The sequence below is a fragment of the Myotis nattereri genome (assembly GCF_964212035.1).
Source record: "Myotis nattereri genome assembly, chromosome: 2".
NCBI lineage: Eukaryota > Metazoa > Chordata > Mammalia > Chiroptera > Vespertilionidae > Myotis > Myotis nattereri.
Window position 1 is genome coordinate 19,092,593 of NC_138076.1, and position 17,688 is coordinate 19,110,280.

General features: G+C 35.4%; 1 protein-coding gene across 4 annotated transcripts in view; it reads left to right on the forward strand.

The window, feature by feature from the left end:
* NRG1 (neuregulin 1) overlaps positions 1-17,688 on the forward strand; it is a 1,003,358-nt gene that overhangs the window by 849,503 nt on the left and 136,167 nt on the right. For 3 of the 4 annotated variants that reach the window (XM_081083055.1, XM_081083054.1, XM_081083056.1), the window contains exons 3-5: positions 6,987-7,108; positions 14,955-15,005; positions 17,285-17,335. In XM_081083055.1, coding sequence (XP_080939181.1) covers positions 6,987-7,108; positions 14,955-15,005; positions 17,285-17,335 — 224 coding nt within the window. The remainder of the gene's footprint in view (positions 1-6,986; positions 7,109-14,954; positions 15,006-17,284; positions 17,336-17,688) is intronic. The other variant, XM_081083057.1, reaches the window with a different exon arrangement.

Below are 17,688 nucleotides of genomic sequence, written 5' to 3' on the forward strand. Positions count from 1 at the left end.
TGATCAGCTTATCTGGTTTCAGCATTGGGTATTTGGTCATTTCTGAAGTTGTATCTTTACAAAAAAATTAGTGTGTCACCTTTTGTTAAGCTTAAGGACTCAAACTGAATCTAAGTATAATTAGCATTTTAAATGTTCTTATATTTCAAGTTTTCTTATAAATATAAGAGGATGAATTCTGTTATTATTATACCCACTTAAAATTAAGATCCTGTCCTGGCCAGTGTAGCTCAGTGTTTGAACATCAACCTATGAACCAAGAAGTCACTGGTTCGATTTTCAGTCAGGGCATATGCCCGGGTTGCAGGCTTGATCCTCAGTAGGGGGTGTGCAGGAGGCAGCCAATCGATGTTTCTCTTATGGATGTTTCTATCTCTCAATCCCTCTCCCTTCCTCTCTTAAAAATAAAATAACAACAACATATTTTATAAAATAAAATAAAATAAAATAAAATAAAATAAAATAAAATAAAGATCCTGAGAATGAAGTAAGTTTTTTCTTCCTGTAGATCTCAGGTTAATGAATGGTAAAACTTGGGTTTGAAGTTTGTCTGACTCCCTGTCCCATGTCTTTTCACAAATACTTGCGACTTCGCTACCTACAGTGAAGTCACAACACAGGACTAGGGACATGTTAAGCATAGAATGAAGTCTTTAATAAAAACATATATTTTTTTGGTTGCATCTACATATGTATAATTTTTCATTACCATGCTATCCAAAACGTTAATGGTTTGCAGTGGTTACTTGGTTACTTGACTTAAACTTTGTCTTACATATACTTGATCTTAGCAAAAAGGCCAAGGAGCAATGAACTATAATCTTTAGATACGTGATCACCACTGAGCAGAGGTGAATTTTAGTGTGAGGTTTAGGGTTTCTCTGGGATTCTCTGTATTTAAGTAAAACATTGAGTCTCATCCAGGCCTTAGTCTAAGGTTTCTTTTTCACATTTTATAATCTAGATTGTTCGTAGCAGCCAGGATTTCTTTTTTAATCCCTTAGTGTTATGAAAAGCTTTCAAGACAATATGCAATTTCTATTATTTTGTAAAGTCTTATCTCCCTTCTGCCCCTGCTCCTACTAATAAACTACATTCCTACATGTTCTTCCTATGATTTTGAGTTCACGTTTGAGCCTTTGTTTGTTTTATTTGGCCAAGCAATGTGTGGGACCAATTAAAAGAAATGGAAACTGCCCCAGTGGTATGTGTCCGCTGATTCCTTTGTTCTTGTTTCCTTTGCCTGGTGAATGACTCTGATGAAGAAAACTGGTTAAAGAGCCTGGTGTGTGTGGCAGACTCATGTCTGGGGCTGTCAGATTGGCCTCATTTAAACATTGGTTCTATATCAGCCTTATTAAATGCTGACTTCCATGGCACACACTTTGGGATGCCCTTAATTTTTCCTCAGTTCTTTATTTCTGTTCTTGCATCTTTTGATTTTGTTTAAAATTGGTTCTACTTATTTGGTAAAATTTATTTTCTTTTTTTAAAAATATATTTTATTGATTTTTTACAGAGAGGAAGGGAGAGAGATAGAGAGTTAGAAACATCGATGAGAGAGAAACATCGGTCAGCTGCCTCCTGCACATCTCCTACTGGGGATGTGCCCGCAACCAAGGTACATGCCCTTGACCGGAATCAAACCTGGGACCTTTCAGTCCGCAGGCCGACGCTCTATCCACTGAGCCAAACCGGTTTCGGCGTCAAATTTCTTAAAATTTTTGAAAATTATTTTTTCTGTTGTTAATTGTTGCTTTTTTTTTTTTTTTACTCTAAAATAGAAAAAGTTAATGCATATTCCCTTCTCTTCTCTTTTCTTCTTCTTTTTCTTTTTCTTTTGTTTTGTTAATCCTCACCCAAGGATATTTTCCCATTGATATTTAGGGAGAGTAGAAGAGAGAGGGAAAGACAGAGAGAAACATCGATATGAGAGAAACACATTGTTCCTCCTGCATGAGCCCCAACCAGGGCCCGGGCCAAGGAGGAGCCTGCAACCAAGGTACATGCCCTTGGTTGGAATCAAACCCAGGGCACTTTGGTCTGCAGGCCGACACTCTATTCACTGAGCAAAACCAGCTAGGGCCATATACCCTTCTCTTTTTAGCTTAGCTGCTTTGGGAGGTCACTATAACTTTATATGTAAGAAAATCTCAAATTCCTTTCATATACTAGTAAAACGGGAATACCAAGTGCCTATTTCCTATGGTTTATGTGAGGCATTAGATGTAGTGCCTGGTTCTGTACATTATAATAATTGTCTATGAAGTCTCTTTTACCTTCTCATTATTGGCAGTTCCACAGTATCTGAAGCTGTGTACACACACACACACACACACACACACACACACACACACACAGCTCATATGTGGTTCCTTAGAGATCAGAGGAATAAAATTATGTCAACTGATCCCTATACATTTAAGTTGTCTTGACATGTCAACTATAGTGGAAGAATCACGCTAAGTAAGAAAAAAGAGAGAGTTGCTGTTGGAACCCTGAATCCACCTTGTTAGTGACCACTTATCGAAGGAACAAAGTTTGCATTTTGATATGAAAGAAGAAAAAGAAATTAATATTTAGAACTTTCACTTATAAATCAGTTTGTATTAATTTATTTTTACATTGTGTTATTTTTTCTGATTTCAAAAGTAATGTGTGCTTATTATAAAAATTAAACATTGCAGGAATGTAGAGTATGATTATCATAACAGCTGACATTTATCAGGAGCTTATTTAAAGCATTGTTTTAAACTTTTAAAAAATAAATGAACTCTTTTAATAGTTTTAGAAAATGAAAATCCACCAAAACAGCAACCTTGCCCAGATTCTCAGACAACTTATCAATGAAAGAACCAGAAGTTAATTTTATGATTGGGAGGGAATTTCAGTAATTTTTTTTTTTCCAGTTAACATCCTCCCTTGTGTTGTAGTTTGTTGAGAGTAAAGCAAGACCATTGTACCCATACTTAATAAAGTCCCGGATTATTGCAGTATATAATTTTCAATAAAAATTTGTCTATTTCTATTCTCTTGCCACAGTACTTCCCATTCTGATTCTAGGACCCAAAGATTGACGAATCTCAGTTTAAATATATGATCAGCATTCAAGGGACCCCTACTAATGAGCACCTCAACCAATGATTTACCCATTATTTCCCTAGAGAATCTTGTTTCCGCTGGATTGCCAAAAGGGTTGCCAACCACCCTGAGCTGAATACTTTCTCTCTTTACCGCTGATTTAAGCTTTCATTTTAAAACAGGATTCTTTTTTTTTCTTTTCCAAAAATAGTTGAAACCACTGATCTAATTTAATCTTCCTCTGCATAAAGACGTTCTTGTCAAGAGGATGCTTGGCAGGTGGTTATCCAGACTTCAGTCTTTCTAAAGAAGGAAACTAACCCTTTCACTAGATACCCTACTCAGTTTTTTAGATTATCACTTAAACTATGACTTTTTTTTTCCTCTAAGACGTACTTCTCCTTCAAGAGCTTCTCCAAATAATTTTCTTTTTTAGATGACAACCATGAAATACATTAAAATAGCTACCCAGACCTTGTTCATAACTGCCCGTCAGTGGGACCTCTCTTTCTTTAGCAGAATCGCCTCTGCGCCTTATTCCGTTCTGATCGCCCTCCTCTAAAGTCCTTTATTTATTTATATTTTTCATCAAATGCCACTTCAAAACATAATTCAATATTCCAGATGAGATCCAGCCTGTGAGCAGTGGATTGAGACTTTTATCTAATTTGATTTATTCTGTTTTTGACCAAACATTGCATAAATGAATTTTTAAATTTTTAAATTTTAATAGTTGTTTAAAATGGAGTAATGTTAAATGCATGACTAATTGAAATCCCCTTTTCTGTATATATTGTTGTCAATACACGTCTCTTGGAGCCTGTATTTCTGCTACTGATTTTTGAACCTGAATGTATTTGTTATGTGTAGCTTGATTAAATTGAATCTTGGTTTTGCCCCATTGATGTTCAATGCTAGAATTCCCAAGGGTGTTTTCTATAGAAAGGATCCCTTAGCCACATATCATGCCTGCCTTAGAAATTCACAGTACATATTTGCATAAAAACAAATAAAAGGCACTGTTGTAAAGAATCTATTTAACTTTGTTTAATGCAACATTTATCTGAGCACAGAATAATTTTTTGCCTATTCTCTCTCTCTTTTAAGCATAACATTTATTTGCATTACTTGAGATAGTATTCCCAGAAAACACTCCCCAGGTCTATTAGGAGAATTTTGATTTTAAGAACTAACTTTAAGATTAATTATAAATTTGATTACCATGTTTCTTACCATTTGATTCAGTTCAATGGTTAAAATAATAATGACACAGGGTCAAGAAAGAACTCTTTACATATCATAAAGGACTGTTCTTAGATTTAAATAAATAGGAAAGAAGTGTTGTTCTCGGAATTATTATAATCTTGGGGTATTTTACATTCTTAGACTGTTGTTTTAATAATCTTATTTCAGAGTTTTGGGCTTAACAAAAAATTACTATTATTGTAGAAATTCTCTTTTTCTTCTGTGTTGAAAACCAGGGTTTTATTCCCCACCCTTCATAACTTATCTGTCAGTTATGGTTAGTGGTTCCATGGTCATCAATGAAAATTCTTTCAGCTAAGCATGTGATTTGGGGCTGGACAAGCTTATTGTAATATTGATTCCATTGTTTCTCATTATTCTTCATAGGTGTGTCATGAAGTAAACTTGTCATGTACAAACAAAGTGTACAAATAGCTAATAACCCATTTAAAAAGCACTAGATTTGAATACCTCAAAACAGGGGGCTAAATACCCTATTATTGTTGTACTTTGATTATTTTAAAAGCCATCACATTTTATTAAATCTTAATATCTACTTGCCAGAGTGCATGCCATCCAAATGGTCTATTTTGGCTTCTAAGGATATACTTCAGGGAAAGTTTTCTATGAATAACATTTCTGATTAATATGTGAATGTCCCTGTATAAATGGCCTTTGGGTCATCTTCTCATTACATAGATAAACAAGGTCATTATTATATTAGGTCCACTATTTATCAACTATGTTCTGTAGATCATTATTTTCAGGAAATATTAACAGATAAGCCATGTGAGTGACAAGGATTCCATGGTCAAATAAGTTTGAGAGAAACTTACAATACATCTCCCTCTTGTAGAGTCAGAATACATTAACATATTAAAGACTTGGAGAAACCATGTAGGATTTAAAAAACAACAAAAAAAGAAAGCCCATTTTGTTTAACCTATCTTCCAACTTATTTGAGCACAGTACACTTTGTTTTGTTTTCTACAGTTTATCTGTTGACAGTGTTCTGAGTTATAGCTCATGAAGCTCATTTTTCAATGCACATGTTGGTTTGATCTGGACTACCTCTGACTATCTCCGCCCTCTTAATAGTGCATCCTCCTTTCCTACAGCCAGCAATAGGAACATGATGTCTTGCAGAGAGCTTAGGTGGGAACATTCAAATATTTTCTTCATTTATTCACACATTTATCTAATAATGTTTGAGGATGCACCATGGACAAAGCAGTGATACCGAGAAGTTTAAACTATGGACTCCACTTTAAAGTGTGTGCGCTAACATGAGAGATAAGACATCCTGAGAGCACCATGAGGATCATGAGAGAGGTACTCAGAGCTGTCAGAATTTAGACTGAGGAGAGAGCAGCTCGGGCTACATGACCATAGGAGTCTTGATGAAGGAATTGGCACTTGAGATGGCTCTTCCATGCTCATGTCAGCTAATAGCTTGATGGTTAGAATTGGGGGGTCCCCACTCAAGGAGGAAGAAATGACAAATGAAGAGCACCAAGTTGGAAGCCCATAAGGCTTACATGTGGATCTGGGTGGGTGGTTCAGTTTGATAGAATGGAAGAGAATAGTAGGAATTAAATTTGGAATAATGACTCTAATTTAATTAATTATATTATGTAACAAAAGACCAGAAAATTCACTGAAAACTAGGAAGGTGTAATTCACAGGAGGTTTGTATATGATCCTGAATTGCCATCTTTGCTCCCTGCCTTCTTTTTCTCCCTATGGTCATCCAGGCAGTCAGTACGAGGCTTGATTATACAAGGATGCTTGTAAAAGGCTTTATATTGTAACAGTCACCTCATCCTATTAAAATATAGTTACAGAAAATAATAAAATAAATGGTTTTAGTAAATGCTGAGCCAATCACAGTATATCTTGAGTTTTTAAATCATAGAGACTGCTTAAATTATAGGCTATGTGCAACAGTAAAACATAGACAAATGCAATCAAAATGCTGCCTGTGTTCAAAAAGAATGCTGAACATTGATTTAATGTGCAGAGTTTAATAAAAGTGTGTGCTATTGTTGCATGAATATTTATTTCAACATTAAGAACCATTTGTTTGGTACTATGCTCCTAGCAATGAGCCTTAAAGAAAGACAAATTCCCTTTCTTTTGGAAGTGATAAATCCTTTTCATTCAAAATTAACATAATTCCTGATGTTACTCTGCTGAGGAAAGAAGTGCAGAGCATTTTAATATATTCAAGCCTTAAGTGTCTACTCTTACCAGATTTTTAAGAAATGAAACCCTTTTTTTTTTTTTTTTTTTTTTACTTTCCTAAACTCTAGTGGCTGGTGACATTTAGAAATAGAGAGGAAAGAAAATTTACCAATTGGGTTGAAAAAAAATCTGAGGCATAATAGTGGTGGGAGAGGAATAAAGAGTAACATTAGATAAAAATTCTTGATTTGAGTGATAAAATTAAAGCTATATCCATGGTATAACTTAAATGCTAAGTGTCTCACTTTTACTTTTGGTAAATTATATATCTGTGTACTAGTAAGCTGTGCTTTAATATGGTACATATAGAACGGGGAGGGGGAGTTTGAGAACTCTGAAACTACAGAGACATATATTTTGATGATCACTGTATTTCTGTGAAATATACTTATACCACTTTGGTCCTGATCTTATAGGAAGTCAGAACTTCGCATTAACAAAGCATCACTGGCTGATTCTGGGGAATACATGTGCCAAGTGAGCAGCAAATTAGGAAATGACAGTGCCTCTGCCAATATCACCATTGTGGAGTCAAATGGTAAGAGATACCCTGCTATGTTCTGTTTCTCAATCTGTATGAGGGGTAATGATGTTATTTGGTAAGCCTTGTAATAAATTGGTGTGTTAAAGTCTCATTATGAACAAATATAAGAAAACATATATTTTAAATATATTGTAAGCTCTCTGAGACTCCCTGAGATGATGAAAACCTGAAATATGCATAGATTTTTAAAAATAATTGGGTAAGTTCATAAATGGCAGAGACAGGACTGGTCACTAAAAGAAAGAAGTTCTAATTAATTAAAGTAGTCATGGAGGGCAGTCAAGCCTTTAGCTCTATGAACAATAGAATATGTATGTATGCATGTGCATTTATTGCAAAACATATATGTGTACGCAGAATTTATGTGTATTGTATATATTTACATATATGTATATTATGTATAAATAGATGTATATTGTGTATGTAAACAATACTTGTTTCATTCTTGGCAACGTTGGCAGTTTTATGTGCTTAGATATATTTTTAATACATCTGTCTCTAGGTCATAAAAAGTTAGGCCATTCAGTATTTTTGTGTTTGTATGTTTGTTTTTGGCCTATTCTGAAATTAAGAGTCAAGGCAAAGCATTCCTTACTGTGTATAAACTTTAGCTTCTGTTTTCCTGAGAACAGTGCCCGGAGATATGTGTTAAACAAATGAGTGACTTGTTACCACCCACCCTCTGACACTTTCTCTGAGATACTCGAGGACAGTAAAATTCCCGCAGCTGGTGGCTCTCTGTTCATGACACCCCAGGACTCCACCATTAAATGGAATCATCTCCAGAAGCTGAGGACGTGCTGGCAGTGAGCGTCTGAATCTCTTGAAATAATAAAATGCTACTTCAAAACCTTCGGAACTTCCCTTTCTTTCTGAATCTGGCGCTTCACTACTGCCTTCACAAGCCTATTGTCTGTGCTAAAACCAAGCCTAGATGCCTTGCTTCTAGGTAATAGATGACAAAGCGTGTCCACGGCAAAGGCCCAATCTCTTAAAGTGATAACATAAAAATGCTGGTCCATCAGGAAGGAGTAACTTTCCCCAACTTTCAGGGTCAACTCCTTGGGAAACTGATAGATGTAGTTTGTGTCAGTTGACTTAATAGGATAGATAGAAAGGAGTGAGATAAAAATATGGAAGGGTTGGGAAAATCCAGGTTAATTCTTAGGACTTCCCAATAAACTGCTCTATTGCAGTGTAATGATAGTCATTACTTTCATTTTAAATATCTCCCTCCACAGAGAGAAAAGGATGACAGTGAAAGGTACTAGTTTCCAATACTATTTTTCGGAGCTGTGTTTATATTTTAAAAATGTAAAAGCCATTTAAAATTTATATGGGTAAATATAACATCCCTTTATTTTTTAGTCAGCACTGGCTAAGCAATAGATTTTTGCTAGTATTTTTATGCCACATGGAGTTTTATAGGATGCTACTTGAAACACAAATTTATAAATTAATTTCAGTGGCTTATCTTTTTTCTTCTTATTATACCATGTTTAGTAGCTTAATGAGTCTCCTCGTGGTAAATGCTATTGACTTATGATCCTGACACTTGGAACAGATATGTGTAACTATGCATACCATAAAGTCCCAGGAAAATCAAATTAGAATAAGTTTCATGGTCTCCCTGAGTGCTTACAGTAGTATTATATTAATTATTCCATGTTTCCTGTTTTACTGGATTAAGCAGTGAATTATTTAACCCTATATTTTTTTCTGGAAAAAACTATAGGGTTCCTTTTTTGATAATTTTGGAGGTGTCAAAAGTTGGAAAATATGGCTTTTCACATTTCTCTCATAGAAGAAACACCATTTTTGCATATTCATTCAAGAATTGTTTTTGGTATATATATATATATATATATATATATATATATATATATATATATACATACACACACACACATATATATTTAACCAATTATAGTGCAGAGAAATGGAAATAGGCATGTTTTTCATAATAAATATTTTTTTACCTGACAAGAATAAAGAGAAGTCCATGAAATATTGCAAGAAGGCCATTCTTCCACAACCAACTAAAATTCTTCAGGAAGAGGGTTCTTATTGGCTTCTTTAAAGCATCTGAAGGAGAATGAAGAATCTCAATGACAATGCGAAGTGGTCTTGTGCTTTTTTTGTGTGTATTTTTTTTTCTTAGAACATTAGGAAGAGTTCGCGCTTATCCAGTCCTCTCACTGCAATTAAGAAGAAATGGAGAGTTAGACTGTGTCTTAAGACAGACACATTCTGGGTCAGAAGATATTTAGTAGCAATGGGGATTTGGACCCAGATTCCTTTAATTCCTGGTCCGGCATAGCTCACTCTATACCTAACTGTGTTTGCCACGGTTTAAGGTAGATTCTTTGGTTTGTACAGAATAAAAGCTGAAGGGATGGTGTGAGGCATAAGGAGAAAGAGATTCCATGGGGAAGAAGTAGAGCTTCATTATAACTAGGCCTCAAAGAGTTGGAATTGAACCCAAGGCATCTCTGAACTAAACAAGGGAAGTTTGTGGCTCTTCTCTGTTTTTGGCTTTCCTGTGCCTCAGATACTTCTTGATTCTTCCCGTTTCCTGTATTTCTTATCTCTCCTGCTTTCAAATCTGCTTCTTCATGATTCCAAACCCTGACCTGGTTATGATCCCACTGAGCCATCTTTTTAAGGCACTCTGTCAGTTTTAACTCCTCCCGTATGATTGTTGCGTTAGTGCCCCATAGCAAGAATCTGATTGGTAGAGCTTATTGTACCAGACCACATGGAAAGACCTAGAGAGCTTACAAATCCTTTGCCTTCTCCTCATATACCCACCAGAGGCTCAGGCCAGGAGAGTAAAACCAGAAACTAGAAATGCCCCTGTCTCAGAGGTGATGGGTAGGGACTGCACTCATCAGAGCAGGTGGCATGGCAGGTGCCATGAGTGACAAGGCCAGTGCATGGTGTATTTTGGGAGACTCTTCTCCTACCCTGCAGGGGCTGAGCTAGAGTGCAACCGAAAGGAAAATATGTAGTCATTCTGATCCTTCACCCTCTTCCACTGCTGTCTATGAATGTGCTGTGTTCAGATCAAGGCTGGTTATCATTGAGGTCAGCTTGGGTCCTGAGCTCGGTGGGACTCAGAGGCACTAGCTGTGTTGTTTCATCCCCGTCTCCCTAGGAATCTGGGCAAAGGTTGCAGAGAAACATTCATTTAGGGAGGAAAAGAAAACTCTACTGTGGTTATGCCCTGTCACATGGCTGTACCTTCTCTTCCTGGTGTATACTTGCTTTTGACTCTGAGAGAGTGGAATTCTCAAGAATTTCTTTTTCTGTGGCGGTCCTAGAAAAAAGGCTTGGAAGTATGAATGTTATCAAAACTTATATTATATAGAACTCTTTTGAGATTTTATGTTTCTACAAAATATCAGTAATTTTGTTTATTTTGTGTTGTCTTAGTCACCTCTCCCGTATTTCTAGCAAGTACACAACTGTGGTTTGACCATGTCTTTACAGGTAGCCTTGGTGAAAGACCCTGGTGTGTTGCTGGAGTTCATTGTTCTGATTCCATCTATGCAAACAATTCCTTGTGATTTACTTAAGTTCTCACACAGGTGCCTTCTTTCAGCCAATATGTTTAGAATATATTTTGGTATAATATTCTAGGAGGGATGGCTGGAGTTAGGAGAAGACATGTAAGGGAATCTGTTGTTGTTACAAGAAATACTTGTTTAGAGAGGAAAAAGAACACTATTTTCTTCCCAGAAATAAAATTTGAAAATGTAGCAAGATGACCTTGCTATGTGACATTATGTTTAATCCCATTAAGACAGCTCAATAACTATTAGAATAAAATTAGCATATCATAAAAACCTTCTATTCAATATTCAGAACTTTCTGAAATGAAACTCATTGTTTAAATCCACTTAGAGTAGCAACTAAATGAAATGATTTGAAAAAAACCCAACTAAGAAATTCCCCTTGAATCATTTCATGCTTGAGTGAAACAATGACCATATTTCCATTATTTTTAAGCATTTAGAAAATAATACATATAACCAATCAGTTTATTAAGTTACATTTTAGAAATTCAGATATTTTCTTTCTTTCCAATGCCTTTTAATCCCTACCTTATTTGGAAAAAGGAATTTTCATACAATAGACAGATCAAAACCTATGGGAGCAGCTACGTACTTCTGGGAATAATGCAAACCTGACAAAGTCCAGTTGAGTTTTCATATAAAAAAGAATATCATAGGGAGTCATCATTGCAGGATGGCTACAAGGGGATTCCTCTTATAAATTCAAACATGGCAGTTTAAAAGGCCATGTACACCATGTGCACTATGCTTGCAAAGCTCATACACTGTATGTTTATTTTTATTTCATTTAGCTTGGTGTTTGTATAGGAATCCTTAATTTAGCAATAAATTCTTAGCTAAGAAGTTCCATGGAAACTCCTGGGTATCATCTTAGGGACAAGAATAATAGACCTAGCTATTATTTATTTGTTTTTCAAATTAATTAAATATTGCTGCCTTTTAAAAGATTAATACAGGAGAATATACAATGAATCAATCATATCTTCTAGTAGGTTTTCTTCTTTTTTAATCAGGAGAAAAATTATTTGAGTGAGATTCAAGGTCCCATAGGAGATATTGGACTCACAGCAATAAACAGCTATTTCATCTGTGATGAGCATAAAAATATTACTTTTATGAAATTTGATTAATATATCAATTGGTCTTTTAAAAACCTGTCTCATGTGAGTAAAGGACTTAGCCTCACCTTTTTCCTCAGGTGACAATGTTGTTGCAAATGCTGTAGCATTGGTGAACAACCTATAGTTATACAGAGAAGCATATAAAATATGTTTGATAATTTGTATAGTAGTCTCCATGTCTGGTGTATTATGTAGGAGTCCCATGAAGGCTAATATGAGTGGAATAGAGTTTTCTTTTTAATGCATAGAATCTACCCAATCTCCACTATTTATTAATTTTAAAATTTCTTAATTACTTTAAAGTAAGCACTCATTATGAGCAAGAATTCAGACACTCAAAGATGTTCCTGAAGTCTGCTTTATCAGTGCTAATATATGTGTACCTATCTTAAATCTTTAAAAAAGAAACTTGGTCAAATGATTTGTATGTGCGACCATGGCCTGTAATTTTAGAATAACAGTCACATAATCTAATATTTGAATGTACACAGAAACATCATATGTATGTTTGTATATATGTATATGTGCTTTGTTTTAAATAGTTATATTTATTATAGTATGCTCATGGTAAAGTCTCAAACAAGTCATGCATATCTAATGATCACAAAAATTGCTTTCCAGAAGGTGTTATTTTCAGACACTGCAACTTTTTCTTGAGGCCAGATCCAATTTATTAAAAAAGCATTCAAACATTACAAATATACAAATGTTCCTTATGTTTACTTGCCTACTCAGCATAAGTTGTATCCAATTACTGATTATTCTAAATCCTTATTATTTTGCACTAATGAAGGAGATGTCCTTTATAAATTAACAAATTTAATATTCCAAATTGCTATGAGATACTTAAATAAACATCAAAGAGATCGCAGGACTTAATATTTTTTAAATCCAAAATGTAAGATAAAATTATTTTCAATTACACTTATAACAAAAGGTCGTTTTCTAAATCTATGAATTCTACTCCAAACACACATGAAAATGTTTGCTGAGTGGTTTTAATAAAAAGATGAACTTTTCTTATTAGCAAGATTTTTTTAGTATAAAGTATGTACCTCCTAAGCTTGTATTTCCCCCCCAAGATAAATCAGGAGGTTTTCATTTGGAACTATAATCATTACAGATATTTCTAAAGGTGTCCAGGATAAATATCTAATTATAGGAAGGGAGGTTATTTTAAGTTGTCTCTGTATAGACACATCTTTGTAGTAACCTCCTGTTCTGGTATTTTAATGTAATGTTCAGTTTTAAAAGGAAATGGTATGGTTAACCTTTCCTCTAACATGATATCTTTTATGCAGAAGACAGAAAAGCTCTAATATTTTTTTCCTTGGAAGGTCACGGTGACCAACTACTTAGTTTGTCAAAAATAAATATGAAGAGTCATTCATGCTGGGATTGGGCCATCTGCCCAAGTCTTGTGACTGAGCTTACTTCTTCAGTCTGGCTGTCATGTCATTGATGGGCCCTGAAGGACAGAATGAGGAAGCATCTTGCCCAATGTAAGCACTTTGCTTGGGAGTGTGGATCTTCTAGCTCTTCATTAAGAAAGACAAATGCTATGAATCTTTGATTAAAAAGTTTCTCTCTAATTAAAATTTTTTCAAAGAAAAGTAATTTTATTTTCTATGGCCCAAATCAAGAAAGCTAGTTGTAACCACTTTAGAAACAGATATTGCTGTATCACCAACTCAGAATATCCTCTTTCATGCCTGCTGCTTGAGAAGGCCAAAGGACATCATACACCCTCACATACTGATTCCTTTCTCTTTGTCCCATTTGTAGAGGATATAAGAACCTGTGCAGGCAACTTTGGTGGCTTGATAATAATCACCTTGAATGCTTTGTCCTTCTAATGCTTGATTAGAGAGGACCACCCATACATAATGTGCATGAAAAAGACACATTTGGTCTTACTAAAGGTATATTTCTGATCTTTACATATTCATATTTAACCTATGCTTATTCTTCAGCTTTCCTGCTGGATCTCACATGCCATGTTTTCCTTCCAATTTCACAAAACCTTTATCCCTAGAGAAGCTTCGAAGGTTTAAAAATGATTACCCCTTTAAATTAATTTCTCTTACCTACTAGTCCTATCATGGATATCCTAAAAGGTTATCTCTATATACAAAGATAATTACATTGATCATGAACATTTCTAACTCCATGATTAACAGGCTGTTAACTGATAGCATATTTGACCTGCTTAGGAATTGATCTAGTAACTTTTGTAGTGTGTGTGTGTATCATAAAGGATTCAATTTATCTTTTTGTTAGTAAATAGTAAAATACTAGTATGTCATTTAATAATCATTATACACACAGTGAAGGTTGAATGGTATTCATCATCTCTACATCTTTCTAGGTTTCATAAAACTATGCCTTACTGGAAATATTACATCTTAACAAATGGAAAACCTTTTTCAGAAGGACTGAATGAATACAGAATTAGTTAGACAATATAATCACTCTTTTTATCACCATAAAGGTGGTAAAAAAGCAAGTCAGAGTTTGAACAAGTCCTGTGATAATGGTATGTCCAGAGTGTGCAGGTTCATTCTTTGTTTCCTTGGGGTGGGAGCTGCCTACTGATTCTATGTCCTGCCCTGAGCAGCTGAAATGTCTATCATATGATAAGGCACCCCTCTTGCTTATCATTGGAAATTTTATGTAGAGTTGAATGCCAGAACTTGATGTTTTCCATCAATCCCAACTACAAACATTGCCTGCTTTTGCTTTTGAACCAAAAGGTAGTTCTCCAAAGACCTATAATTCTAAAATTCTAACTACAGCTTTGATGTTCTTAGTTCTGCTATTTCTGCCTTCCTTTCTAAGGAGGAGCCCTCAACCTCTTTGCCATATACTGTCCTTCTCTGACCCCAGTGGGGGCAGTAAATTCTTCCTAATTATTCTAGCACAGTTCATCTCATGCTCTTTGCTCAAGAAAGAAGACATGCTTGCCTGGAGAGTCTTTCTTTGCGTTTCTAACTCTCTGTATGGATAAAGCCTGCCTTTCATCACCTCCTTGCAATACTTCCTCCGATTACACCCATTTTTCGGTTGAAGGCAGGCTGTGGAACTGGTTCCTGGACCCCTGATTATACATCATAATATCCTATCGCCTTTTCTTTTTTGCAGAGGTCAACACTGGCATGCCAAACTCAACTGCAAGAGCATATGTGTCTCCAGGTAAGGAAAATAAGCTCGTCAAATGTTACTAACCAGAAGGACAGGTATCCCTGCTGGCTGCTTCTTCTACTAATCAGAACCCGTTCTGCATCCAAGTTTTAGCGGTTCTTTTTTTCTGCCCCAGCCTTTTCCTCCAGCTCATCTGCCTTTCTGGATTTTGCTTCATGGAATGCAGTTCTTGAATGTCTGTACTTGGGCCTGAGAGGCATGCACAAGGAAAAGAAATCTATGTCTAGAGACAATTTAGTGACATGAGAACAGGAAAGGAGGCATCTAGGTCGTAAATTCAGGTTTTATATCTTTATAGTTACTCTTCTTAGCTGCTTCTTCTCTCTTTCATCCACCCTAGTTTATTCCTGGATAATGTATCAATGTCTGATATATGACCTTTGGGCACTTAATGATCAGTTGTGGGTCCCTAAACTTAAAAAACAAGCCACTGACTTTTAAAAATGTTGCTGCTTTTTTTGTTTGTTTGTTTGTTTCTCACTTGCCTATAATATTTGCTGAGAGCAATTATAGTCTGAGCAGATACTCACTTCATATAACCCAAGTGAACTAATGCATTATAACCATAACTCATTCATTTTCCACTATCTGTAAATCTAATTAATCTACTGGGAATTTTTTTAAATTTTCTTATTCTATGTAATTCTGTAGTAAACAGAACCTTAACATATTTAAGAATTAATAATCAACTGGGAGCTGAGCTGGATTAAATTTTTGCAGGCCTGGATTTAAATCTTACTTCAAAGGTATAATAACATTTTTTTCCTATGTTACAGTTTACTAAGATTTTTATTTCTCATTTTATAATGACAACAGATTCATGAAATGAGATATCATTTTGCTTCATTTTACAAGTGAGAAAGCTGAAGCATTATGAATGTTAAGTCATATAGCTCAGAAAGCTCAGAGAAGCAGACACTTCAAACTCAGTACTCTTTCCATTACCCCAGATTTAAAGTTTTTGCTTTATTTATGTTTTGTTTTTTTTAAATTACGGCCTGTAGCTTGTTGAACCTATAGGAGGCCATATACTTTGACACAGCACAATCTAACTTTTTTTAAATCTTACCTTCAACAGGTTTTAATCTTCCCTTCAAAGCCATTGTTAACAATCATAAAAGCTAAATTTCTCTATAACCTAGATTGTTTTGGCCATATTTGGGGCATATTCATGGGCCATTACTAAGATATAAGTATTTGTATGAAGGAAGGAGGAAGGGAGGAAGGGAGGGAGGGAGGTAGGGAGGGAGGGAGGGAGAGAGGGAGGGAGGGAGGAAAAGAGGAAGGGAGAAAGGAAGAAAGGGGAAGAGAGTTCAAAAGAAAATAATTGTTGTTATCTGAAACTCTTCACCTTTCATTCAGGAATTTATTATTTTAAATGTAGGGACTTAATTATCCAACTCCAGTAGATGCTGTTATGAGCCTGAGCTTTTAAATTTATGTGGTGCTTGTCTTAGGAATTTAGAGTGTTAATATTATCTTCTGATATATAACTTGAATGATTATAACTTCTGGCTGCTGAATTTCAATCCTTTGATACTAAGTTGTTCTTATTTCTTACTAATAAAAACCCTTAGGCCCTATGTTGTTTTTTTCTGCATGAGTTATATTTTCTGCTAGGTCTGTACTTACATACTGGTTTTCTTCCTTATCCTTGCTACCTAAAAGGACCTTGCTACTATACATCCCTAATGATTGCATTGTGAACTTACTTAGCATGTTTTGTTTGAATCCTAATGTAATTCCCCTAGTGGATTGTGCATGGACTTTATTTAGCATCGTGTTTGGTTAGGATGTTTATGCAGACCAAGTTGCCTGAAAATATTCTCATTCTTCTTTTATTTTCTATTTTCTCTGTGCATGAAAGTTGACTTTCATTCTCTCTTAATATGGGGATTGTTCTCTGGTTTAATGTTTTAAAAAATCCAGACCACACATCAGAGAAGGACTTGTCTATCTCACCGGTATGGTGGCTCTGTTAGTATTTCTAGAAAGTGCCTACAGCAGTTGGTGTGGGCGATCTTTGTGGACACACACACACTCCATTTTCATCTCTTTCAAAAGTCTTTGACTCTGGACTTACAGAAATTCTTCTTTGTTGTCTTTGAATATTGCATATATCTTCCTTGGACTTGGAAATGCTTCAGCTTTTCTGTTGCACTGTTTTCTTGTCTCTTTTTCCCGATGAGACCTAAGCCTGGCCAGTTTCTAATGTAAGAATCCAAGTGGCATGACTCAATAAAGCCTCATTCCACTCTTATGTTTTATAGAGTCTCCCATTAGAATATCAGTAACAACCGAAGGAGCAAATACTTCTTCCTGTAAGTATATTTAAACATTCTGTTCACTGGTTTTTAACGCCAAACAATGTCTGTTTCCGAAGGTCCTGCTCGCGTCTACCCTCTGCCTTTATGGAATATATCACGTTTGGAAGCAGGTGGTATTTGCTGTTTGGAATCGAAATGGCTCCCTATTATGCTTGGGGTCCACTAGATACTCCCTCCCCTTAAGATACATCTGGATATTAAGAGATACCACACACGTGGTCATTTTAGGATAATGTAGTATCTTTAAATGTTGGAAAATAACGAATAGCCTCAGAGGCCTAGTTCTGGGTGAGCAATAGAGAACATTGTGGTTTTCGTGTGTGTGTTTTTCTAAGTGTGTCTTGATG